Here is a 27,596-nt window from a genome sequence, read left to right as displayed (position 1 = left end):
GCGCAGAGCATTCTCCCCGCTTGCCACAACACCTAGAGTGGGCGGGGGGGAAAACACTAGCGTCACTTCCTAGTTTTCCGGCGTCGACCAATTACACTTCAGCTAGTTCGACTCCTTCCTTATCTCTATGGTACCCAGAGGAACCGCCTTTTCCGGCCCCTTTGGGGAGCCACGGGTCCCTCAACATGGTGAGTTGCGTTATTTTCATCCCGAGAAGTGATGCTTGACGGCGGTCAGCTTGGGTGCACGTGTAGAGGCGGCTTCACGACCGGGAGGAGGGTGAAATGAGGCCTGCCCGGGCAACTTTCCCGTCTCCGAATAAAGGGTTGGCTGCCCTTTATTCGACGAAGAGGGAAACGGCCGTTGTTCAAAGCTGCTGTCACTTTTTAAAGGGAGGATTCCGTGCCTTCTGGTAGCTGAAGGATGAGGAGACCTACAGCCCCCGAAACCCTCTTCCAGAGCCAAACGTTTCTCGAAGGTTTGACAAATTGGAACAAGTTCAGAGGAGGGCAACAAGGAAGATCAGGGGGCTGGAAACCTAGCCCTGTGAGGGAAGACTGAAAGAACTGGGCACCTTTAGCCTTGAGAAAAGAAGACTGAGGAGAGATAGGATAGCACTTTTCAAATACTGGAAAGACTGTCGCACAGAGGAAGGGCAGGATCTGTTCTTGATCATCCCAGAGTGCAGGACAAGCAGCAATGGATGTACCAGTCCTTGTGTTTCTTTCTTAAAGAAAACATGCCACCTCCTGGTTTTTAATATTGCAATTCAGCCTGATCCATTAGATTTGATGTCCGGGTGTAAAGTTTTAGTAAATAAGCCTTTCTTTTCTGCACATCCAAGCTCTGTTATGAAGACAAGAATAAGTCAAGAGAGGCTGGGAGAGAGGGTAGCAGCCAATCTTCATGAGGGGGATTATGAAGTTCATCCCTGAACAAACTGCAGTCTCAGTTTTATAAAATTATAATAATGATAAAATTATGAAACAGAGAATCTGAGGTCCTTGGAGGACAAATATGATAAAAATCGCAGAAAGTTGAAAAATCCCCAATGGGGAACTTCTGTTGTGCTTCTGCCTGTTTCACACCTGTTAAAGGCCTAAAAACGTGTTTTTTTAAAAAAATTCAAAAGTTTGCAGCTGTCTTGTACTCACATTTGATTGGTAGATGGCTTACTCCTGGTAGTCAGTGTGGATCAGTATTGTAGTCTGCTTGGACACAATCACTGGCAGTAGTAGAATGTTTTCTGTATTTTAAAGGCCTGTGTTCAGAAGTCAGACTCGCATCAAAAGGAAGTTATAAATTAAGAATTAAACAATGACTAGTATTGTTGCTTTTTTGTTTGCAGGGCACAATACACTTGTTTCGCAAATCACAGAGATCCCTTCTTGGCAAATTAACACAGGAATTTAGATCAGTAGCAGCTGATCGAAGGGTAAGAGTTTTCTTTTGCAATGGATAAAAATAAAATTGTTCAGTGACATGCATTTTCCAAAATACAGCTTTTACCTTGCTTGATTAAAAACAACTTCTGTAAATATTTATGCAACTACTTAATTTAAATTTGGGGGAGCACCCAGTTCATACTAATTGAATGTTAATGAATGATGTTGTGGTCTGTCTGCCTGTCTTTTTCTCTCCTTTCCCAAATAATTGTTCTGGTTATGTAACTGATTGTCTTACCATGTGGTCCATTGAACACTAGCTGTTATGGTGTTAACAGTACAACTCAGAAGTTGCAGCTGAAAGGCTGTGGCTTCCTTTGTTGAGTCAGCACACTAGCTGTATTTTACTGATATTCTCATGAGCAGTCTCAGTGGAACAACTGCTTGTGTTTAAGGTAGCCAGACAATGCAATAATGTTCTGATTTTCTCCACATGTGCCGAGTAGCTTGATCTCTTTCAACCATGGTGTCCTTCTGGATAGGCTGGCTGGTTTGGGAGTAGGGGACACTGTTTTACGGTGGTTCTGCTCCTTCCTGGCTGACCGTGTCCAGAGGGTGGTGCTGGGGGACAATTGCTCTGCCCCATGCATTTATGTCATGGGGTTCTGCAGGGCTCAATACTGTCCCCCATGCTGTTTAACATCTACATGAAACCGCTGGGAGAGGTCATCAGGAGGTTTGGGCTGAGGAGTCAGCAATATGCTGACGACACTCAGCTCTACCTCTCGTTTTCCACCAATCCAGGTGAGGCGGTTTCTGTGCTGAACTCATGTCTGGACCTGATAATGGACTGGATGAGGGTTAATAAATTGAAACTCAATCCAGACAATGTAGAAGTTATACAGCATGGGGGACAGTATCAAGCCCTGAGGAACCCCATGACATAAACACCATGGGGCAGAGCAACTGTCCCCCAGCACCACCCTCTGGACACGGTCAGCCAGGAAGGAGCAGAACCACCATAAAACAGTGCCCCCAACTCCCAAACCAGCCAGCCTATCCAGAAGGACACCATGGTCGATGGTGTCGAAAGCCGCTGAGAGGTCCAGGAGTATCAACAGGGTCACACTCCCCCTGTCTCTCTCCCGGCAAAGGTCATCATACAGGGCGACCAAGGCAGTCTCTGTACCAAAACCCGGCCTGAAACCCGATTGAAATGGATCCAGAAAATCCGTTTCATCCAGCAGCGCCTGGAGTTGCCCGGCCACAACCGGCTCCAACACTTTGCCCAAATAAGGGAGGTTTGCCACTGGTCGGTAGTTAACCACCAGACTTGGGTCCAGGTTAGGCTTTTTAAAGAGTGGTCGAATTACCGCCTCTTTCAAGGCGGTAGGGACCACTCCCTCTCTCAAAGACGTGTTCACGGCCTCCTGGACCCAAGTGCAAACCCTCCTGGCAGAGCTTCCAATTAGCCAAGATGGGCAAGGGTCGAGCGGAGTGGTGGTAGAATGGACACATCCAAGCACCCTGTCCATATCCAAAGTCCAAATAAATAAATATCCTCAGGTCTCAACAATTGAAACTCATCCATTAATATTTGACCTAAGCACGGCACGCTGGACACATCTTCCGATTTAGCAGTAGCAGTGGAGTCCAACCCACTGCGAATCTGAGCGATATCCCCCTCAAAATGAATAGCAAACTTATCACAGCAAGCTGATGAGCAGTCCAGGACCTCCACCATATTTCCCGGTTGAAGAAGATCCCGGACCACCTGAAACAGCTCTGCTGGATGACATTCTGAGGAAGCAATATGGCTGGAGAAATATTGCCGTTTTGCCAGCCGTCTTGCCATGAAATAGGCCTGATAATCGGCTCTAAGTCATGTTCGATTGGACTCCCAGCGGGACTTCCTCCACCTGCGCTCCAGCTGTCTCCCCTCTCGCTTCATCGCCCGCAGTTCAGAAGTATACCAAGGAGCTGTCTGGGCTCTGCGTGCAGGGAGAGGGTGCTTAGGCGCAATCATGTCAACCACCCGGGTCATCTCCCTATTCCATAGAGTGACCTGAGCTTTGACAGGAACGCCGACCATATCAAATGGATAATCCCCCAGCACTTTCAGGAAACCATCCGGATCCATTAGTCTCCGAGGGCGGATCATCTTAATAGATCCGCCACCCTTGCAGAGGGGAGAAGAATCTAATAGACTAAACTTGATCAGGAAGTTTGACTGTGACAATGGAGTCACAACCAATCCCCCCCACATCCAAACCACCACTTTCCAGTCCCGTTGAGAAAACCAGGTCCAAGGTATGGCCCTTCGCATGTGTCAGGCCGATGACACATTGAGACAGCCCCATGGTTGTCATGGCAGCCATGAGGTCCTGAGCTGCCCCAGTCAAGGCAGCCTCGGCATGGATGTTGAGGTCCACCAGCACCAACAGCCTGGGAGTCCTCGACACCAGGTCCGAGACTACCTCCATCAGCTCAGGTAGGGAAACTGTTGGTACGCAGCAGGGTGGGCGGTACACCAAAAGAATCCCTAATCTGTCTCGCAAGCCCAACACACAATACAGGCCCTCAAGACCTCCTCTCAAAGGGATAGGAGGCCTGGTCAAGGAGATAGAACTCCTATAGACTATAGCAACTCCCCCTCCCCGGCCCTCCAGGCGACATTGGTGCTGGACCGAGTACCCCGGTGGACAAAGCTGGGAGAGGGCGACACCACCCTCCTCTCCCACCCAGGTCTCATGGGTCACACAATGCTGAGAGAAAACTAGAGTGGTGGTTGTGAGGATAAAAACTTCCTAAAAGAGAGACAGAGACACTAAAACTCTGTTCTGTGGTTTCAGTTTTGATCTGAATTATACCGCTAAAAGGTGAATTCATAACTTAATATTGGCTTGAAATACAATTGTGCCCTGCATGACGATGATAATCCGCTCTGTCAAAATCGCTGTACAGTGAAATCGTCGTCATGCAAAAAAAATCCCCATTGGAATGCATTGAAAACTGGTTAATGCGTTCCAATGGGGAAATACCTTGTCGTCCAGCGAAGATCGCCTATAGAAAACAGCTGATTAGCTGTTTAAAATCCCTGTGTTGCGAAGCTTCTGTCCAGAAAACACCCATTTTGTGAAGGGAGGGAAGCCATTTTGCGGAGCTGGAAAAATCATCGTTTTTCCGAACAAATGGTTCGCGAAGCAGGGACCTAATCGATGTAAAGCGAAAAAAACCCATAGGAACCATCGTTTTGCGATCGCTATAGCGATTGCAAAAAAGCCATCAATCGATTTCGTCATGCAGGGTCGTCGTCATGTGGGGCACCACTGTAATGTGTGTATTTACATTTTTATTTTATCCTCCGTTTACAAAGCATTAAAGCATGTAATTGCACAAGCAATAGTCACCTGAACAATTAAGCTCATAATATCTGCGGCACAACTGATTTAAGTATTATATCAAATGAATGTAATAATACTGAGTAACCACTTCTACTGAGTAGAGAGTTACATAAAAGTAAATATTCATGTTTAGGTTAGCCTTTAATACTTCAGTGAAAGGAATTTCTTGTGGTAGCAAAGAACAAGACATGTTTTAGTGGGACTGTGAGGGTTCGTTGGGGTGTGTTGTCCTCTCTTCAATAAACGGACGAGGCATAGAAGGAACATCAAAAGGTATCATATTTATTTCAACGTTAACATCTTCCGGTACACCACCCATGAAAGGGTTCAGAGACGTTTGGAGACCATGGTTAGGTTTCGAGGGGGTCCATAAACTATGTACAAAGGGGTTAGTAGTCTCTGGATTCCAAGGACCGGTTAAGGGCGGCACAGGTCCCAGACCAGGGTTCGTTTCTTCTTCCAGGGAAATTAAGGGTAAGGTCTCCTCATCTCCGCTCCAGCCATCCCAGGAGGATCCCTCTCCTCCTTCGGTACCCCAAGGGCCGGGTAACCCCCCAGCTTCCTCAACTCGGCGATATGCCATTGTCGTTTTCGTTCCAGCTCTCAGGCGACCGCCTCGCGTTCTTCCCGCAGCTTTCTTCGCCACTCCTTGGCCTCGGTTTCTCCCCAGTAGGACGGACGGGGTTTTAGTCCGAGCTGTCGGCGCTTTTCTGCCTCCTCATGGGGAATCCGAACCTGCTCCCATTTGTGGGTCCAAGGGTCCTCCATCCAGACCCACTCCCAACCGCCTGGAATGTCTCTGGCCCTCTCCCTTATATCTCCCATCCCCGCTTCTATCTCCTCCCCTCTTTTTCCCGCCTGAACTCGTCCCGGTTCGCGGGTGATCTTTAACCCCTTCATAACCTCCTCTAGGTCCCGGGTATCCACCCCCTTGCTCAGGGTAAGGGTTCCGCCGCATTCTGTCCCCCAATCAGGGGTCTCCACTCCTCTATCTTCCCGTCGCGGTGGGGATGGTGGGGGGGATGTCTGAGTCTGGTTGTTACTCTTCGGGCGTAGCGGCACTCCTACCATGGCTTCCACTTTGGGAGCCTCACATACCCCCCCATCCGAGAGTGCCGCTCGCTCCTCCTCGCTCCGCGCCCACGGTCCCTGCCGGGAGAAATAATCTACGTTAGAATGTTCTCTACCCTTTCGGTATTGAACAGTGAACGAGTAGGGTTGCAAGGCTAGATACCAACGGGTAAGTCTGGGGTTAGTCTCTTTCATACGGTTCAACCATTGGAGGGGGGCATGGTCTGTCACCAAGGTAAACGGGGCTCCTTGTAGGTAATATTTCAAGGCGTGAGTGGCCCATCTAATGGCTAAAGCTTCCTTTTCGATAACCGCATACTTTTCTTCTCTGGGTTTCAGCTTCCGACTCAAATACAGAATAGGGTACTCTTCCCCCTCCCTCACCTGAGACAACACCGCTCCCAGACCTCGATCGGAGGCATCAGTGAACAACACAAAGGGGCGAGAAAAATCTGGGGAAAATCGGATGGGTAGCTCACAAATTATCCCCTTCAACGTTTCGAAGGCCTTTTCTTGGGGCGGGCCCCATTTAACTTTAACCGAGGCCCTCTTCCTGGTAAGATCCGTGAGTGGGGCTGCTATGGAAGCAAACTGAGGTATAAATTGTCCATAATAACCAATTAATCCCAAAAACTGCTGTACCTCCTTTTTGGTCCTTGGTCTATACCATTTGGAAATCTTCGTTACCTTCTCCTCCTGGGGCTGTATTTCACCCTGACCGACCTTGAAGCCCAGATATTCTACTTTATCCAACCCTATTCGACACTTTTTGGGATTAATGGTTAAGCCCGCCTTTTTTAACTCGTTGAGCACCCTTCTCAAGTGAAATAGGTGTTTTTCCCAACTAGCGCTGAAAACAATAATGTCGTCTATGTAGGCCGCTGCCCATTCTCTCTGGGATTCCAACAACCTATCCATAAGCCTTTGAAAGGTGGCGGCCGCCCCATGGAGCCCAAATGGCATCTTAACAAATTGGAAGAGCCCCTTGGGGGTGCAGAAAGCTGTTTTTTCTCGATCCTAAGCTCTCACGGGAATCTGCCAATATCCCTTTGTTAAATCGATCGAGCTCAGGAAGCGTGCGTTCCCCAATTTGTCCAATAGGTCCCCTACTTTTGGCATGGGATAGGCATCAAACTTAGAAACCGCGTTCACCTTCCGGAAGTCCACGCAAAATCTCAAGGACCCATCAGGTTTGGGTACGATCACTGGGAAGCTTCGCCATGGGCCCTTGGCGGGTTCTATCACCCCAATGCTCAACATGTCTTCTACTTCCTTCTCCATGAGCGCCTTTACATGGTGGGGCCAGGTTCTCCCGTTTTCTCTTACCACCACTCCAGGGTCGGTCTCAATGTTGTGTTCGACCAAGTTCGTTTGACCCGGGATCTTAGAAAACACTTGGGGAAACTCCGACTTCAGGGAGATGGCTTGCTCCCTTTGGGTGGGAGTAAGAACTTCACCCACCGTTATGTCTTCCTCCTCCTGCATCTCCCCAATTTCAGGCCCCAATTCATCATCAGCCTCCCCGTCGAAGAAGCATTCACGGTCTACCCACGCTTTTAGTAGGTTCACATGAAAAACCTGTCTCTTCCTTTTCCTATCTGGGGTTTCTACTTCATAATCTACCTCACTAACCTGCCTCAGGACCTCATAAGGTCCATGCCATTTAGCTAAGAATTTCGAAGTCTCCGTTGGTAACAACACCAGTACCCTCTGTCCCTTTTCAAATTCCCGGGGCTTCACCTTCCTATCGTAACGATCTTTCTGTTTTCCCTGCGTTTGAGCTAGATTCTCCTGGGCCACCTCCCAGGCTATCTTCAAATTATTCCTCATCTCTACTATTTGCTGCAGGGCATTCCGTGATGCATCTTCTCCTTCCTCCCACCTTTCACGTATTAGGTCTAGTATCCCCCTTGGCTTTCTCCCGTACAACAATTCAAATGGCGAGAAACCCGTCGATGACTGAGGGGCTTCTCGCACTGCAAACATTAAAGGGTTAATAAACATGTGCCATTTTTTGGGGTGTTCCATCGCCACCTTCCTCAACATCCCCTTCAAGGTGCGATTGAACCTTTCTACCAAGCCGTTGGCTTGCGGATGGTAAATGGAAGTCCGTAGGGGTTTGACCCCCAAAAGATCCCACATCTGTTTGAACGTTAAGCTCATGAAATTAGTCCCTTGGTCCGTCAATACCTCCCTCGGAAACCCCACTCTCGAGAATACCCCCAAGAGTTCTTTAGCCAGTACTTTCGCCGTGGTTGATCTCAAAGGGAGGGCTTCAGGGTACCGTGTAGCGTAGTCAATGATCACTAACACATATTGATGTCCCCCTTCTGACTTAGTTAAGGGCCCTACGATGTCCATTGCAATGCGATCGAACGGCCTATCAACCAGTGGCATAGGTATTAGACCAGCCCCAGGACCGGTCTTGGGTTGCGTTAGTTGGCACTCTGGGCATGATTTACAGTACTCTTCGATGTGTTTCACTATGTCCGGCCAGAAAAACCTTTGTCGGATACGTGCCAACGTCTTCTGTGTTGCCAAATGCCCGGCCACCGGCAAGTCGTGCGCCCAATGCATTACCCAGTTCCTCAAGTGATCTGGGACCACCAGGGCCGACTCCTCACCCTGTTCCCCCCGGCGTACGTGGTACAACAGCCCCTGGCGTACCTCAAACCCTTCCCCGTTCCTCGGGGTTTCTCCCTCTGGGTGGGCTTTCTGAAAACAAGGCTTCAGGGATGGATCATCTTGTTGCAGGCCCCTCAATTGATCTCTGGACAACTGCATTACTTCTCCTTCCCCTTCTCCCTCGCCCTTTTCACCCACCAATCCATCTTCTGCTCGTCGCGCCAAGTCCTCTAGGCCTGGCCAGTCCCTGCCCAACAGCATCTCTCGGGTTAGGCCGGGGACTACTCCCACCTCCAAGGTTGCCTCTTGGGTTCCAATAGTCACATTTGCCCTGGCCGTGTCGTATTCTTTGGCGTCCCCGTGGATGCACCTTACTACTACCGTTTCTCCCAGTCTCGGTCCCTCTAACTCTCGCACTAGTGACCGGGTGCACCCGGTGTCTATCAGGGCCCGTTTCCTCTGGCCGTTGACCTCCGCTGTTACTACCCACCCGGGATGGAACTTCTCACCCACCTTGGCGGCGTTTGCATATATGTTGGCCCATGCGTATTCTTCGGCTGGGCAGAACTTCCGGATGTGGCCGAATTGGCCGCAGCCGAAGCACGCGGTCATCTTTTCTTTTTCCTGGTTCCATGTGGGTGCCAGCTTGCTCTTGGCGGGGTCAGTTGTGATCGTTGGGCGGGGAATCTGCGACCCCGTTGTGTTCACATATTCAATGCGGTCTGGGCCTTGTTTCTTGGGAGTCGCCATCTGGTTCCCTCGTGGAGCTCCTGTGTTCGTTGCCTCCGCCATCTTGTCTTTGCTCCGGGGTTTCTCTGCCCCTGCCGCAGGGCGATTTGACCATGGATCCTCCGCTCCTAGATAGTCCTCCAGTAACGTAACAGTGCCTTCTACCGACGTTGGTTTATGTTTCACCACCCAGTTCCTGGGTCCTGGGCTAAGCGTTGACACCAATTGCTCTAATATCACTAGCTCTAGCACTTGCTCGGCCGTCTTTCCTTTCGGTTGCACCCACCTCGTGGCATTCACTCTCATCTTTTGCGCCACCGTTGGTGGGTGTATACCCGGCTTCAGTCGTAGCTCCCTAAAACGTCTGCGGTAGGCTTCCTCATTTAGGTTCAACGTATTAAGGATTGCTGTTTTCACTTTTTCGTAGTCTCCTGAATCCTCTGGGTCTAGCGTGTCCACTATTTCTTGGGGTAGGCCCGTCAGGTATGGGGTCACAATGAGAGCCCACTGGTCCTTTGGCCACTGTGCTGAAACCGCCACTCGTTCAAATATGTTTAGGAACGCCGCTGGGTCATCTTGGGGTCCCATCTTTTGGAGTTTGATAGGTGGGCGATGTGCGATAGTACTTCTGCCTTCCGTCGTTGTCATTTTAGTGGTCAGTCCTAACTGCGTTCTATGTAGTTGATCTATGATCAGTTTTTGCTGGTCGGCCAGTTGTCGCATCAGTGCCTCTTGGCCTTCTGTTATTTGTCGCATCCAGCCGTCTGTCTCTTTAGGAGGAGTTGACAGCCCCACGTTGGGCGCTAATATGTGAGGGTTCGTTGGGGTGTGCTGTCCTCTCTTCAATAAACGGACGAGGCATAGAAGGAACATCAAAAGGTATCATATTTATTTCAACGTTAACATCTTCCGGTACACCACCCATGAAAGGGTTCAGAGACGTTTGGAGACCATGGTTAGGTTTCGAGGGGGTCCATAAACTATGTACAAAGGGGTTAGTAGTCTCTGGATTCCAAGGACCGGTTAAGGGCGGCACAGGTCCCAGACCAGGGTTCGTTTCTTCTTCCAGGGAAATTAAGGGTAAGGTCTCCTCATCTCCGCTCCAGCCATCCCAGGAGGATCCCTCTCCTCCTTCGGTACCCCAAGGGCCGGGTAACCCCCCAGCTTCCTCAACTCGGCGATATGCCATTGTCGTTTTCGTTCCAGCTCTCGGGCGACCGCCTCGCGTTCTTCCCGCAGCTTTCTTCGCCACTCCTTGGCCTCGGTTTCTCCCCAGTAGGACGGACGGGGTTTTAGTCCGAGCTGTCGGCGCTTTTCTGCCTCCTCATGGGGAATCCGAACCTGCTCCCATTTGTGGGTCCAAGGGTCCTCCATCCAGACCCACTCCCAACCGCCTGGAATGTCTCTGGCCCTCTCCCTTATATCTCCCATCCCCGCTTCTATCTCCTCCCCTCTTTTTCCCGCCTGAACTCGTCCCGGTTCGCGGGTGATCTTTAACCCCTTCATAACCTCCTCTAGGTCCCGGGTATCCACCCCCTTGCTCAGGGTAAGGGTTCCGCCGCATTCTGTCCCCCAATCAGGGGTCTCCACTCCTCTATCTTCCCGTCGCGGTGGGGATGGTGGGGGGGATGTCTGAGTCTGGTTGTTACTCTTCGGGCGTAGCGGCACTCCTACCATGGCTTCCACTTTGGGAGCCTCACAGGGACATCCTCCTTGTGTGTTGCTGTGTTGTTAAAAGACTGCACTTTATACTTTTAGGAAGAACATAACACTTTCTGTTTTGGGACTTTATGATTAATTGATTTTTTGCATGTTTATGGTAATATTTATAGTGTAATTCCGATTCTTTTTTATCTGTTTAATTTTACTTTGACTTTCAAGATGCTGTATTTTGTTGTACACTGGTGTGATGGCTGATTTTTCTGTTTGAAACGTAAGCTACAAACATATTATTGTGAGTGATTTGTGACCGAGCAAGCAAGCTTGAGGGTCCCCTCTTTGTTTCAGTAAGTATTCATGCCTATTGGGTAGGTTCAGACAATCACCATCCAACGTACACTCTAAGTTTCAGCCATGCTGGGCAGGGCTCTGCGTCTCTCTCTCTCTCAGCTTCGCCCCAGCGTGTGTGCATGTGTCCACTCCCCTCCCCCCGTGTGCTGAGTTCCATTATGACTGGAACCTAATGTGATTGCTGCACAGAGGAGGAAGACAACTGCATAGAGAGAAATGGAGTTGTGTGTATGCGTGCGCCCAGCTTAGCAAGAACCATCCCATCTGTGCCCTCTTGGCCTCTTCTGTTAACTAATTTAAAAAGAGAATTCCTGGTTGGCATGTCTACAAGGAACTCGGGTTCAATTGATTATTTGTTCCTAAGCTGATGCATGACAGAAGGATGGAAAAGAGGAGAATATAGTAGTAATAACTATCTCTGAATTCATAAGCCATATTATAGGAAGCCTTTGGCAGTCATTCAGATGTGACCAATGGCATTTGTCACAGAAAATGCTACAGTGTTATTTCTGGTACCTCTTGTGTGGAACTAAATTTGCAGAAGCGGCCATAGCTGTTTGGCAAAATGGCTGTACTGTGTCTGGTTATGGCGTGAGCCACATGATAGGCAGCTCTTGGAACAGCCATGAACATGTCCGAAACTTCAGTTCTGCACACAGTAATCCCCAGCAAAGATACTGCCTTCTTGAGATCTGCAGTGGGACTAAAACTGATGGTAGCTTAAATCGCTTGTTCAAAATTATGTGTGTGTTGTAGGGTTATAAGTTTCTTTAATAAAGCTTTTTCAAAAAAAATTCAATAAGATTTTATCTTGATTCCTTTCCTAAGCAATTCCTTTAATCATTTGTCATTTGCAGTCCTGGAAAATCTTGCTGTTTGGTGCAATAAACATAGTGTGTACTGGTTTCCTACTTATGTGGTGCAGTTCTACAAACAGCATAGGTATGTTTTTCTTTTTTCATTTAAATGGTTATGATGACAATAAAATGAATCTTGCACTGATAGAAAAATGAGCAAAGTCAAGTCCTATTGTTGGTTTATAAAAGAACTGGACAGCTGAATCTTAATCAAATTAACTATAGATGTGTGAGCAATATATAATGTCTTATAATGTCCTTCTATTCACAAAAGGTATTTTAGATCATCTGCGTATTCCCTTCTATCACTTCTTTGGAATTTTCTTCAGGCAGATTTTAATGAAATAGTAGGATTATTTAGTCTGTAAGGATTTATATACATTTACAGTTTAATGTAAAATATCAATGGATGCTCCATCAAAATTACAGTGCTGCTATCTAGGACTTTGTGGAGCTATTGTTGCTGCAATATCACCATGCCTTTGCTATTCTGGAGTAAATTTCCCAATGTTGGAAATTGACATGGACAGATACTGTGACTGTTCCTAGTGAATGAGATTGAACTTGGTGTCTTGTCCCTTCCTGTCCTCTCTGACCATTTACTTGAAGGAGAGAACTAGAATAGATCATTCTGCAGCTGCTTGCAAATTTTTTAGTGGCTACTTGTCTTTCAGCTGTAGTGGATCACTCCCAGAGTCCTGTCACTTGCAATTCCTTTGAGGTGTCTTACAGTTCAGTGTGAAAAAAGGAATATCTTGAGAGCAAATGTGCTTATTTAGGGCGTAGTCTAAAGCCCAATATCATTGAATTTATCATTGAAAGCAGGTCTATGTATCAGTTTTTTTTCAGACACAAATTTGAAACTTCTAGATCATTTATTTCTGTGAGAATAAAGTGTAAACCTTCTTTCCACAGCTTTAACAGCATATACCTACTTAACAATCTTTGATCTTTTCAGGTAGGTTTTATAACAATGTATGATTTGCCTTTTGAAAGTTCCCATCTCATTTGTGGACAGAGAAATTCAGAAGGATGTCACCAAATTTCTCCAGGGGAAGAAAAAAAAATTCTCCCAACATTTTTTCAGATGTGGGATCTGAATTTGCAGTGGCTGAACGAATGGCTTTGTTCCTTTTCTACTCGAAATGATTTGTTTTTGTTTTTGTAATGCATCATCAACAACAGCAGAGTTGGCGGCCTGTTGACCTCCACTTAATGTCATTTTATAACAGGGAATGGATGTGCTACAGAGGCAGCCACTTATGGGGGGGGGGAGAATGGTGGAGAAGGTTTTGAAATAAATCTGCAAAACAGCTTTCTATTTCTAGAAGAATTAAAAGAATAAAGGAAATCAGAATATTTCTTCTTAGACAATTACTTTCAGATAAATTTTGGCTTACTATTTATTGTCATTCTTCTGAGTTCAGCAGGTTCTGAGTTCAAAGGCCCTGAGTTTCTCTGGGCCTTTGAAATATTATATTTGCAAGGGGTGGTTGTAGATGGTCATAACTTTGTGCTTATAATATAGTTCTATCCCCATGAGCTCAGATATGAGGGATAACAATTTTATCCTCCAGGAAAAAGATAAATAGTCCTGTGTATCATTTGTATGACAATAAATGCTTTATTTTACCGTGCAAAGGGCATCCCAATTTTTAAAATGTTTCTTTTGGATATATTTTTGTGCTTACTGTAACCCTACAAAAATGGCCAAGGATGCTGCACATACTTCACTTTCAATTACACATTCTGCAGCTTCCCTGGTGGCCTGCATTTCCTTGTGTGAGCCTTCCCTGTTGAAGGAGTTACTTTATCATATTGTTTTCTCAGCTGTAATTGAAGCATGGAAACTTGTGGGGGCCACTGGCCGCTACAAGGATTGTTGCACATTTGTGTTATAAAAGCAAGAGATGCATACACAATCCCTGGTACCTTGTATCCATGACAATTTCTCTGAAATTTTTCCATGTCTGCTATAATTTTCAAAGAGATCTTATGTTAGTATATCATTTTGAATGAGAATGTTTGGAATTCTCATTGGAAAAAGCTTCATCACAGCAGGAAGGCATTTATGTGGTAAATTCCTGATGAGCAGAATAAGTCAGAATTTTATTGAGGGCACATGATTGATTTAAAATAGAGGGCTGCAACAATTTATGTTTCTGGATAACAGAGTAAAAAGCAGTATACAAGTTTCTCATCTTCAGGAACTTAAACAAGTAAACACACTCCTTGCTGTCATAAAACATTCTCTCATGAGAATTTTAAACATCTCATTCAAGTTGATCTGAAATAAATTATCCTCAAAAATAATAACAGAAGAGGAGAAATAGCTAAAGGTTACTCTATCCAAGATAAGGGGGTGTAGAATTGCAGTCCTAAATGTCTGTCACTGTACTCATGATATTACAGTGCCTTTCTACATTGTGTTGCCAGACCCTTCTGTACAGCAAAACAGAGGTTTTCTGGAAGACAGAATATACTGGCCAAAATCCTGTTAATAACCATATCTCTAAGGCCCATCATGTAGCAATTTTCCAATCTGGTGGGCTATACTGTTGATTTCAAAATATGAGAAACTGTCTAAGTGCTGCATTCTAGGAGGAGCATTATAGCCATAATCTCTGAGAGGGACAGTGGTGGTATCTTTTCACTTCAGGAAGGCCCTGCCTCTTTTGACATAGATCCCATTAGTTAAATAAAAGTATAGACTTATATTCTGTCTTTGATCCTGCAGAGGCCCTGGAATCTTAATTGTTTTCCTCTAGTCCTATGTTTGTGTATCCCTTTTCCTTGTAGGCTTGTGTAGTTGTTTGGAAGGTGTGGCATTAAGTTTTGTAAATAAATACCTGGAGCTCCGTAGTCCTTGATTGAGACTGCGGTACCAGTTTTATTGATAGGGCAGTTTACTTCCTTATCATGTATAAGGTTTCATTTTTAAAGAAACTTAATGGGAAATTATATTTTGAAATGTGAGAGTAAACTATTTTAATAGTTAGACTATACTTATTTGAATGAATCTTTATGGTTTTTATTTTTTAGCTTAATAACATGCCTAATAAGTTATTGGATAATGATGAAGAAGCCCATCCCAGCTTATTCATTTGGGTAAGTGATTATGCACATATTTTGAAAACATAGGAAGTTCATTTTATTTCTCTAAAAGCTGATATAAAGATAAAGAGGGTTTTTTAAAAAAGGGATCAAAATCCATTTATGAACCTGCAAAAAAAACCCCCACCATAAATAATTTTTAGGCAGATTGAAGAAGATCAGAACAACACTGTACCTTAGGTTTAGAGTGGCCTTGGCAGCTAGATGGGCGGTATAAAAGTCAAATAAATAAAATCAATACATATAAAATAGTTCTAGAATCGTTCGTTGTGGAGAAATTAGATACTGCTTGAGTTGGGACCATCACAAATAGACCCTAGTATGAGATTACTGACTTACAGCCCTTATATGGGTCATATCAGGCATGTGATTTTATCAGGTTTATGAAGACCCAATACAATTTTTAGTAATTTGTGAGGTATTAACAGATTGCCTGAGGAAAAAGAAATACATCAGTGTGGTGTAGTGGACAAAGTGTCAGGAGAACTAGGTTCAAATCCCTGCCCAGCCATGAAAACTCAGTAGGGCTATCAGTGATAAAGCCCTTGGCTATTTCATATACTTTGAAAATCCTATGAACGTTGTTGTAAGTTGGCAGTTATTTGATGTTACATAACAGCAGCAATTACAAGAACGAATGACTTCCAAAACATCCCATCATTGAGAGATAAGATATAATCTAAAGACCATGAGTTCTTTTATTGACTCAATCCATTGTCCGATATATACAGTATCCCACTTTTCTCTTCAACTTTTCCCAGCATTGTTGCTTTTTTCTAGTGAATCTTTTCGTGATTTAGTTTAATCATTTTTAACTTCTAGTGAAAGTTCAGGTTTGCTTAGTCTTCAAGTAAAGTTAACTTGCTGATAAATATTCTTACATGTTCAGGTTGATTTTAACATTTTTGTTCTTCAAAATTTCAGGTTTGAAAGATTTGAAGTCCTAGCAGTATTTGCTTCTACCGTTCTGGCACAGCTTGGAGCACTTTTTATACTTAAGGAAAGGTAGGAATAAACAGATAATAAGATCTAGACTGGACCTTTATCAATATTATTTTGGATCTCTTTCAGAGATGTAGTTAATTGCTAAAAATATACTATAGAGCAGTGGTTCTTAACCTTGGGTTACTCAGGTGTTTTTGAACTGCAACTTCCAGAAACCCCAGCCAGCACAGCTGGTGGTGAAGGCTTCTGGGAGTTGCAGTCCAAAAAACACCTGAGTAACCCAAGGTTAAGAACCACTGCTATAGAGACACATATAAGTGATTAACAAACAGAAGTATTTAAGCAAAATGTTTCAGTTTTTGCCATCTTCCATCAGACAAGTAGGAATATATATTCTTTTTATACTTAGAGAAAGGTTGGAATATATATGCTGCTTGCATTTATGATCAAGATATATATATAACAAGGGCAACTTAACTCCAGTGAAACAAGACAGTTATTTTTATTTTCTAGCACAGTTCCAAGCAGTGGTAGGATGTTTCATTTGTAGCATATTGATTTATACTAGAATGTATAAATGTGTAGCTGACAAATTTATTGAAACAAGTAATAATGTGTTAATTGTAACATTGTGATTCTTGTTTCTTGTAGTGCTGAGCGGTTTCTAGAACAACCAGAAATTCATACGTAAGTGGTTTTTACATACAGAGGTCCGAAATTAAATTTTATGGCAATAAAGTGGCATACCTAGTAAGAAAAGAAAAGTGTGCTGCTTATATACTGCCTCATAGTGCTTAAATCACTCTCTGGGTGGTTTACAATTTAGTTATGCAGGCTACATAATACCACCACCACCCAGCAAGGAGGGTACTGAGTGTATTTTGAGCTGGATATCTGGGATTGAACCTAGGTCTTGAGAAGAGTTTTGGCTGCAGTGTTACTGTTTAAGGCTCCTGTACAGTCTTTTAATGTTAATTTTACATAATAAAATATTAGTACAGTGTTAATTTTACATAGTGCTACAGTTTGAGGCATAGATCTATAAATAATGCTTATGCTGACAGAACATGAGGTCAGTGGCAAAAATGTATTATAACTATACTGTATCTGCATTAATACATCAATTCATATACTTAACTAATTGAACAAGGTGACTTTTTAAAAGCATCTGCTGCTGCAGATTTCAAGCTCATGTATATTTATTTTATAGGAGAACATTAGTATATAATGTATAAACCTGCTTTTCTTGTATTTTAAAAAATAGGTTATGCTAAAGCACTCAATTAAAGGAATCAGTTCTTTACTTCAATTAGATGTCATTAAATATAATTTGAATAAGACTAAAAATATGATGGCAATCAGAAGCTGATAGAAGAAATGGTAATGTAGTAAATGATAGTGTCTTGGTGAGTGGCATGAAAAATGAAGGTAAACTCCTTTCCTTTTCCAGGGGTCGATTGTTGGTTGGTACCTTTGTGGCACTCTCTTTCAACTTGTTTACGATGTTGTCTATTAGAAATAAACCCTTTGCTTACGTTTCTGAAGGTATGTAGTAAATAAGTGTGGAAAAACAACCTAACTAATACTACTGAATATTCATGGGTTCACAAACATGACTTGGAAGCGTAGTGTAACTACTATTGCATTCATGAGTAGAATTGCATAGGGAGTATCCAGTTTCATAGATAATCTGGTATATTAGTCCTTTGGTCTGACTCTGATATTTACATCTGAATCTTGGCTTGTACCAGTGCAGGTTAGTCTTGTGTGCTGTTTGTAATGGGCCTCCTTTGTGTCCCTTTGGGTCCTTTGTTGGGAGAAATGCATCATCATCATGTGATGGCGGTCTGATCCTGTTATTACTAGTGGTACTAAGAACAGTGCAGCTATATTGGCAAAATAACAAAGTGGACTGATGTAAACTAATGGTGCATATATTCCATAATTTTCTTATAAAAGTCTGACTGGACTACGGATTATACAGGATTCAGAAAAATGTTTGGGGGAATTCTATGGAGGAGATCACTAAATTGTTTCTCATCACTATGAAGGATGCTATAAGTAACGTGCAAATAATTGTGTTTTCATGAGAAATTAGATATGTCTCTATTTTGACTGGCATGTCTGATTATCTTGCCAGTTATGAAAAGGTGAAGAATCAAATAGTACTGAATTAATTTCCTGACAACCCTTGTTAGAATAACATGTTGTGCATGTTTAAGGGCAGAATATTCACAACTATTGGTAGGATAGTAGAGCCTTCATAGGTCCATAGAGGATGATTTACTTTCTGAGATAAAATACTGTCTTGGACCTGCATGATGTCAAACAAGATGACTAGATATAGATTTCTAGCAAAGTTGGGTTTGTAACTATGATTTAATAAGTATTTTCTTGAAGATAATTGGTGGTTCTGTTTTCATGTAGCTGCAAGTACAAGCTGGCTTCAGGAGCATGTTGCCGATCTCAGCAGGAGGTAAGATAGAGATAGATATGGTAATTTGGGACTTATGGGCAGTACACTTTTATACTCCTCCTAAAATGGCTGGGACGTCGTGGCGCTGTGGGTTAAACCACAAAAGCCTCTGTGCTGCAAGGTCAAAGACCAGCAATCATAAGATCGAATCCACATGATGGAATGAGCTCCTGTTGCTTATCCCAGCTCCTGCCAAGCTAGCAGCTCGAAAGCATGTAAAAATGCAAGTAGATAAATAGGTACCACTTCGGTGGGAAGGTAATGGCATTCCGTGTCCAGTCACGCTGGCCACGTGACCACGGAAACTGTCTTTGGACAAAACGCTGGCTCTGTGGCTTGGAAACGGGGATGAGCACCGTGCCCTAGAGTCGGACATGACTGGACTAAATGTCAAAGAGAACCTTTACATTTAAAATGGCCTTCTTGTAAAAATAGTTGCTGCATGGATAGAGGTACTATTTAACAGGCATGATATGTGATGTCTGTGCAGTGCTAACGTACTAAGCTGTAAAGTGTTTCATCTAGCTTTGAGCAATCAATGATTTAAAGACTGGGACGTGTATACTAAATTGGCTGTCTTAGCCATACTACGTTCTCTGGGCAGACAGGGTTCCAGGAAATGTTTCAGGTAGGAATTAAATTAAAAATATCTGAAAGGGTTATAAACAAACTCAAGTGAATGCAAATCTTGCTCTTTTTTGTGCTAAAGTTATTTTGAAATACAATTCTCTGAAGGTACCTTGACAGCAGTCTGTTTCTTGTGTGAGTGTGAGACAGCAAAGATCCTGTGCCGTATTCCCCTCTTCATTCCTCTGTTTTGTTGCCATCTTTGAATCATATATATATATTTGAGAACTCTACTATCCTGCTGTGGGTGTCTGATCAACTGAAATATCATCTTTCTGTTTTGTTTACACATTGTTTACACATAGTTGTTTTCAGAAAAATATTTGGGGGAATTCTGTGGAGGAGATCACTAAATTGTTTCTCATCAATGTGAAGGATGCTATAAGTGATGTGCAAATAATTGTGTTTTCATGAGGAATTAGATATGTCTCTATTTTGACTGGCATGTCTGATTATCTTGCCAGTTATGAAAAGGTGAAGAATCAAATACTGTATTACTGAATTTCCAACCTTTGAACTCTTGCCTCACAATCCAGTATTAATGTACTGAGTCTTAGCCCTGGTGTTAGTTTCTTGAAATACATATCACTAGATGACCAAATAGGCTTATTTAGATTCTGTATACAGTATCTTGCCTTTTAGGTAGGGTTTGGGAGTCTATGGCCCTCCAGACGTTGTTGGACTGCATGTCCTGTCTTTCCTCACAAACAGCTATGTTAAAGTTGATGGGAATTGCAGTCTAACAATATCTGGAATGCCACATGTTTCCCCAGCTTTCCTCTGTGGGATAGTCATCACAAAGTGATATGTTCAGACAGACATTTTAAGATATCAGCAACATAATACCACAAAAATAATAAGTAAAAATTGCATACTATCAAGCCAGTTCTGAGATGGCAACTCTTTACAGAATTTTCTAGGTAGAGAGTACTCAGAAGTGGTTTACCATTCCCTTCTTCAGTAGGCACCCTTGGAGTGTGCAGCTTGCCCAAGGCCACAAAGGCTGGCTGTTCTCACAGGAGGCAGAGTGGAGAATTAAATTCCCAGCCTCTGGCTCTATAGCCAGATATCTAAGCCAGTGAGCAATCCAGCCAGTACAGTGAGGCAAGCAGCACACTGACAGTTTAGATCCTTTCTGAAAACTGTTTTGAAAGTATACACTAGGGCCTGACTGAAATGACCTATTTCTCATGCCCACCAGCTTAATTGATAGTACTGGCATATGAATGGGTTTTCTGAAGTTGATCTATACATTCAAATAAGATCATTTGTGTGAAGGTTTTGCTTTAGATTACATGGCCAAAAACTGTAGGATTGTTGGCTTTCCAAATCATTTTGACTGCAACACTAATTGAAGTTGTGAGGGAATACTTGTAAATAAAATGTAGCTTTGCCCTTGATTCAGTTTCAAAGCGTGGAAGTATAAAAAGCTGAATAATGTTCCAATTAAGTATAGACACCCCCAACCCCACCATTCAGCAGCAAGGCTCACAGCTGTCCCAGTTGTGTCTCCCTGTCTACAGAGAGCTGCTGTAAGAAAGTGTGTTATGTGCCATCGTGTTACACTTTAAAGTTATGTGATTTATTTTAAGGAGTGGTTTTACCATTAAACCCCCTCCCCCTAGAGTACCCTCTAATTTCAGCCTCGCTTGGCAGGGCTCCATCTCTGTCTCTCAAGCGACTTCATCCTTGAGTGTGTGGGGTTCCGTCATGACCAGAACCAAAGGGGATGAAAACAATCACTCTGTAGAGGAGGAGGAGGAAAGCTGTGTTAAGGAAGATGGTCATGTGTGCACACACAAGTGTGTGCCTTAGAGGGAACCTCCCCCCTCCAATAATTTTTTATGTCCTTGCCATGCAGGGTCTCCTGAATACTAGTTATTCTATCCACTATACCTCAATGATGTTCACTGTATGTTTTTCACTATTTATTTTGCAATTTACATTTCTAATTTATACTATTTTTCTTTTTCTTTTTTTAGCATATGTGGTATAATCCCTGGTTTGAGTAGCATCTTTCTCCCACGCATGAATCCTTTTATCTTGATTGACCTTGCTGGAGCTTTAGCTCTTTGCATTACATACATGCTAATTGAAATTAAGTAAGTAATCTTGAATTTAATAATTACGTTCATATATATTTAATCCTGGAAAATAGATATGCCCTCTAATGTTACATTTGTTTCTTTCAGTAATTATTTTGCTGTTGATACTGCTTCTGCAGTAGCTATTGCCTTGATGACGTTTGGTACCATGTATCCCATGAGTGTCTACAGTGGCAAGGTATTACTACAGGTGAGGCAATAGAGAAGCCATTTTGTAATGGTATATTAGAGTGTAGCCAAGATTGGGAGCACTCACCAGCTTGAGCAACAGAACAAAAAAAAAAAGCTGGCAGAAAGCTGTATCTGATGCCGTTCAATATATATCAGAGAATGTCAGCTATGTATAATTGTTTTCAATATATAGCTTTCCTAAAATGTATGTGCACACAAACAAACACACTTTAATTTTATGAAATGTTTAGAAATTGTTAAACACTTAGAAAGCAGATGTAGGGAGAAAAACAGGTGCTGCCACAAGAACCATTTGCTGACCACTTACTTTTAAGATTAGAGATCTAGGAACAGCTTTACATGTTGAAAGAATCTGTAAAAAAACAAAGATGCTTGAGACTAAGATGGAGATGCTTTTATAGTGATTACAATGACTTCCTCTCTGTAGTTTGTTTCTTCAGCATAGTTTCTGTGCTGCTACCAGCTGTCATCCTGTTGTTGTTGTTGTTCAGTCGTTAAGTCATGTCCGACTCTTCGTGACTCCATGGACCAAAGCACGCCAGAAGCCACTGGTAATAGTGTGTATTCCACTGACTCCCGGAGTTGGGTCAAATTCATGTTGGTCGCTTCGATGACACTGTCCAACCATCTCGTCCTCTGTTGTTCCTTTCTCCTCTTGCCTTCACACTTTCCCAATATCAGGGTCTTTTCCAGGGAGTCTTCTCTTCTCATGAGATGGCCAAAGTATTGGAGCCTCAGCTTCAGGATCTGTCCTTCCAGTGAGCATTCAGGGTTCATTTCCTGCAAAATGGATAAGTTTTTTCTCCTTGCAGTCCAGGGGAATCTCAAGAGTTTCCTCCAGCACCACAATTCAAAAGCATCAATTCTTTGGCGGTCAGCCTTCTTTATAGTCCATCTGTCATCTTAGTACAGGCTTATTTTCTCAGTCACTCTTTACTGATCAAAATCACTTAGTTATCTACTCATTCCCAAAAGTGAATAACTGCACTGGTATATGCATAACAGATGTTAAGTTATACAGTGTATCAGTATATGAAATTAATCTTCAGAAAACTGTGGTTTTAGCAATAAATATTCACAGGACTAATGGCCCAAAGCAAAAAAAAAACCTAAAGAAAACATTTCTCAGTATTTCTAAAACGATGAAATTCCTAGAGATTTGTTTAAATACAGTGGTGCCTCGCAAGACGGCTTCTTCTGTGGGTATGCTTCACAAGACGATTTTTCCCCTGCAAGACTGATGCCTCGCAATGCATTCCTACGGGAAACCGCTTTTCACAAGACAAAAATTTCACAAGACAGCGCTACTTGCTGAACACATTACTTTCGTCTTGCGAGGCACCACTGTACATATAAAGAAGAAAAGACAGTTTCTCTCACGAACAGACTACATTTAAAATGGTTGAGGCAGGAAAAGATTTGCAAGTAAGGGGAATTTGGCTGACTCTTTAAAAAGATAACATTGTAAGTACAGTAAGGTTCTTTCATTTTTTGAAGGATTACAAAGTGATACCTTGAAAGTACTCTCCGTTTAAAAAGACTGATATATTTTAATATGAGTTTTCACTAATACATCCATTTCTGAAGGAGTGGATGTATCCACAAAATTTCACGCTGAAATATCACAGTTAGTCTGTTATACAGTATTTCTGTTGATTGATTATAATAATGATGATTTTGTCTGGATAAACATGCTTAGTGAGCGGTGAAGACAAACCTATAAATCTTTGCTTTGTATTTCAATGATCTCCACAAGCCAGGGAATGTTGAATGTCAGGCTGAAGAAAAAAACTGGAGCAAGGCAAGGCAGATGAAATGAAATATTATAAAACAAATGAAAAGTTCCCTCAAAAACCTGATGAATATTTTTGCCTTTTCCCATTTTTTCATGTCTCTTCTGTAAGGAATAGACACATCTGGCTAGAACTGAACACTCATTTCTGTAATGATACGAGCCTTCACTACAAAGTAGTAGTACGATTTACACTTGCTGACCCATAATTTTCTATGGATCTTCAGTGTTTAATGGAACCACACTAATAAAGCACTGTGGTTCAATTTTTGTAGCTGTAATTATGTAAATCACACATACAGGTTGTGGGCTAATTTACAGTGGAGTAAATGTCAATGATAGTCAATTTTCTCCCTTTTTGTGAGCTGCAAAAGATCAGATTGACAACTCATACCATGCTGTTCAGTACATTCTTATTCTATGTACTGTATCAACAAGATTGCTGTACATAAACTACTGCCCCATTCAGTGTTTCTTTTGGAAGAAACATACTGGGGTAATAATGCTTATCTTTTCCACTTATCTAACATAAATGAACCAGCTAGTTCCCTGATACTTCCGTTGTTCATAGTTCATCAGAACTGTTAACAACTGAATGTCACAGTTGGTTGTCTTTTGTATTATTGTCATTCTAATTGAATCCATACAGGCTCTAGACTACTGCAATTTGTATTGAGATCAGGTTAAGGGCACTTCAGCCCGTACAGAATACAATTGTCAGCATTTTTTTTGAGGGCCACACAATCCAAACACAAAACTCTTGACTCTGTTACACCTGCACTGATTAACTGCCAGTTGATAGTGTTGGTGATCACTTTTAAAGTCTAAATGCCATGGGGCCAGGTTATTCGAAAATCTACCTGTTCTTGTATAAACATGCCTGGGCCATAAGGCCCTAGTATCTACTTTGACTGTCAAAGACCAGTTCAGATGCACCTGTACATTGTATTAGGTTGCTGAGTAGCAGAACCTTTTCTGTCATAGGGTTCAGTCACATTGCCGATTTAAATTGCTTTTTAAAAGCATCTTAAGAGACCTAGATGTTACAGTCTATTTTAAAATGAATGGAAGCCTATCTTTATCTTATACATTGGAGGAATGTTTTTGTTTGTCAAATGCTTTATGGTGTTGCTTTAATGTATGTTATATTTGTTTGAAATTTTAAAAACACTGTCAATGTCTTTAAGGCTATGCCTGGAAAGGTGGTATTAAAACATTTGAAATAAATGAATAAAAATAAATCTCCGTGGCAAACAGATCTGTTCTTTAAAATAACTGTCATGGTATCTTGTTTTTCCAGACTACACCACCTCATGTCATTGGACAGCTGGATAAACTTATAAGAGAGGTTAGTTAGAATAAAATGGTGCATTGGTACACAGTGACCAGGGCTGCCTCTGCCAGTGGGTTCATACGGAATGCTTCTCTTCATATGCAGTGGAGGAGATACTTCTGTTCAAATATTGGCCACTCTCATCTATGGGATGCTGTTTTAGAGGGCTTTCTGATGTTAGTGTCTGCATTTAGGATTGTTGCTTTAAAAGCGGGTAACTATAAAAGGGTAGAATAAAAATCTGTTGCTGTTCTAATCTGCCTCACAGATAAAACTTTTTGGTGATGCATTTTAGTTGTGTGTGTATGAAATACAGTGCTCATGTGTGAACTAGGTAATGCCATGCATAGGATATTTAGCCTGTTGTTAACATTCAGAAGAACATATGCATGTTTCAGTGGGATAAGAAAATAAAAATGATGGTTGTAAACATTTGCTAATAAATTAGATATAGGATAATGTTTAGATCAGTCTTGTACTCTTTTAAAACTGCTGCATTTCTCCCAACAAGGGACCCAAAGCGGCTCAGATTTTCATCATGATCTTTTGTATTCATATTGAAAGGCTCTTTGACCTTAAATGAATGTGCTTATTTATGAAACTTTTGGGACTATCTTACTAAGCAGCTAGAAACATTAGTATTTTAATATAGCATTTTAATTAAACAGTATTCTCTAGATGGCCATATGAGCAGCAGGACTTATTAATATTAATGTTTTAAGAATTGTTTTAATACAGGATATTTTATATTGTGCATTTTAATGTTTTTAATGTTTTTAAGTTTTAATATTGTTGTACGCCGCTCAGAAGCCACTGATAATGGTGTGGTTTTAAAATATTGAAAATAAATAAATAAATAAATAAATAAATAAATAAATAAACAAACAAACAAACAAAAAACAAACAAACAAACAAACAAACAAACAAATAAATAAATAAATAAATAAATAAATAAATAAATAAATAAATATTTGTGTTACTTTTTTGTGTTTTTTCCCCCAGGTTTCTACTTTGGATGGTGTCTTAGAAGTTCGAAATGAACACTTCTGGACATTGGGGTTTGGTTCTCTAGTATGTATTTTTCTCTTACAATACCTTTTCTTTAGATGCAAATGATTATAAAAGCCTTATTTTTAACAACACAGCTCATTTTATAAAAGTCAATAATTTCTCATGTAATCAGAGATGACAGTATGTATTTTAAGTTATCCAATGTATGCTTACTCTTTCTCAATTAATGGCCTAGTTATATAAGCTCAGCGGACTGATGAGGTTCTTCTTTTACTTTTTAGGCTGGATCAGTACATGTAAGAATTCGAAGAGATGCGAATGAACAAATGGTCCTTGCTCATGTGACCAACCGGTTATATACATTAGTATCAATTTTGACTGTTCAGATTTTCAAGGATGACTGGATCAGGCCTACCTTAGCCACTGGACCAATTGCAAACAATATGCTGAGTCTTTCAGATCATCACATAATTCCCATGCCACCTCTAAAAGTTGCAGAAAACTCCAGCCCTGCTACATCTACTCCAGCAAAACCAAGCAGTCCACCTCCAGAATTCTCTTTTAATACGCCAGGCAAAAATATGAACCCGGTCATTCTTGCAAATACTCAGGCAAGGCCTTCTGGACTAGGCTTTAAGAGTGGAACTACTCCTTATAGTAGTGTCTTTACTCATGGATTAGGAGTGCCAGGAATGGGGACAATGCAGGGTTTCAGGACTGGGTTAATCAACACTCCCTACAGATTTGGAACTGGCACGCAAGGTCAGTCCAGACCCTAATAAACTATTTTCCATATTTATTGTGTGATTTCCTCACCACCACCATTTTATTCCTTTTCTACAAGACAGTTAAAATTTCCTAGAAGGCTGGGATAAAATATCTCCAGCGATTGTGGAACCATGTGTTCATCTTTGATGCGATTTTCATGCTTTAAATGTGAAGCCATTCACTTGTCATTCTTTAACTTTACGAGCAGTAAACTGTTTTTATATTTGAGTTGCTTCTTTTATAAATGATTATAGCATATTGCATGAATGGAGCTCTTGCAAGATTCAAATAATCAAAGAAGTAAGATTCTGTGGCCTGTTTTCTAAGATAAATTTCTCTGTTCTCCTAAAACATTAGTGCCTCTGATATAATCGTACAACCAATTAGGAATCACATTTTTCTTTCTTGGAAAAGTGTCTCAGAAAAATGATCTCTTGAAGATCGAAATGACACCCTTAAAATTCAATTCAACATTAAAGGGTATATATTTATACCAGAGTATTGTTGGATATTCTGTGGTTGTAACATCTGTTGATTAATGCTTGTTTCTGCATTATGTTTAATGGTGTCCTGGAAAATAAACTGCTTCATAGAACTCTGATTTTAAAAGTACAATTAGAAAAGTGGAAAGGAAGGATATAGGAAGAACTGATGCTTTTGATTAATCTATTAGTATTCTTTGTATTGTGAGCTGTTGTTGGATGTATGGTTTCAAGAATTCTCCCTTCAGTCTTACTAGATAGGTCTATATCTCCATTTGCAAATGGTAGATCCTTGGTCTACCTGATTTATTTCCAGTATGAGAAATATATACTCAGTGGTAAATGAATACATTGTGCTCTGTGCAGGAGGGCAGTAATACCAGAGCCTATGTAGATTCTCCTTCATTCATTATAATATGGTATTTTCCCTTGACCACAAAGATGTATATGCTCTGCCTTCCTATCTAGTTTAAGGAGTCTAGTAGGCAAGTATCTGCTCATAAAGATGTGTGTGCATCACCTGTTGTGTATGCAACTGAACATGTACTGTACATTCCTTCCCATTTCTAGTATTCTTGCCCCCCGAAAGCACTTTAAAGGTGAAATGTACTTTGCTGAACCATCTTGTTTTTTCAAACCACTATCAATCTCAACAACTAAATATGGCAGG

General features: G+C 42.0%; 2 protein-coding genes across 3 annotated transcripts in view; one reads left to right on the top strand and one right to left on the bottom strand.

The window, feature by feature from the left end:
* The first annotated feature begins 77 nt into the window (after positions 1-77).
* SLC30A6 (solute carrier family 30 member 6) lies at positions 78-26,471 on the top strand. Its single transcript, XM_020788121.3, has 14 exons — positions 78-188; positions 1,349-1,435; positions 12,082-12,166; positions 12,997-13,039; positions 15,124-15,189; positions 16,120-16,200; positions 16,792-16,827; positions 17,591-17,685; positions 18,568-18,616; positions 21,226-21,345; positions 21,436-21,538; positions 24,633-24,680; positions 25,668-25,736; positions 25,958-26,471. Exons 1-14 carry the CDS (start codon positions 186-188, stop codon positions 26,453-26,455), a joined length of 1,383 nt encoding a protein of 460 aa, XP_020643780.1. The 5' UTR covers positions 78-185; the 3' UTR covers positions 26,456-26,471.
* The window catches only part of QPCT (glutaminyl-peptide cyclotransferase), a 34,490-nt gene continuing 22,124 nt past the window's right edge, over positions 15,231-27,596 (bottom strand). Inside the window, exon 8 of one of the 2 annotated variants that reach the window (XM_072992720.2) lies at positions 15,231-15,303. The gene's annotated coding sequence lies outside the window, so the exon portion shown is untranslated. Of the gene's footprint in view, positions 15,304-21,729; positions 22,321-27,596 lie in introns of those variants that run through there. The other variant, XM_020788142.3, reaches the window with a different exon arrangement.

This window comes from Pogona vitticeps, chromosome 1 (assembly GCF_051106095.1).
Source record: "Pogona vitticeps strain Pit_001003342236 chromosome 1, PviZW2.1, whole genome shotgun sequence".
NCBI classification, from domain to species: Eukaryota; Metazoa; Chordata; class Lepidosauria; order Squamata; family Agamidae; genus Pogona; species Pogona vitticeps.
The sequence above is the reverse complement of the archived record's forward strand: the minus strand, read 5'-3'. Positions and strand labels throughout refer to the sequence as shown.

What these genes read in the sequence shown, in the direction of transcription:
- SLC30A6 (XM_020788121.3), top strand. An exon ending in CAGTAGCAGCTGATCGAAGG is followed by an intron (nt 1,436 to 12,081) that starts GTAAGAGTTTTC and finishes TGTCATTTGCAG; the next exon opens with TCCTGGAAAATCTTGCTGTT. An exon ending in GTGGCAAGGTATTACTACAG is followed by an intron (nt 21,539 to 24,632) that starts GTGAGGCAATAG and finishes TTGTTTTTCCAG; the next exon opens with ACTACACCACCTCATGTCAT.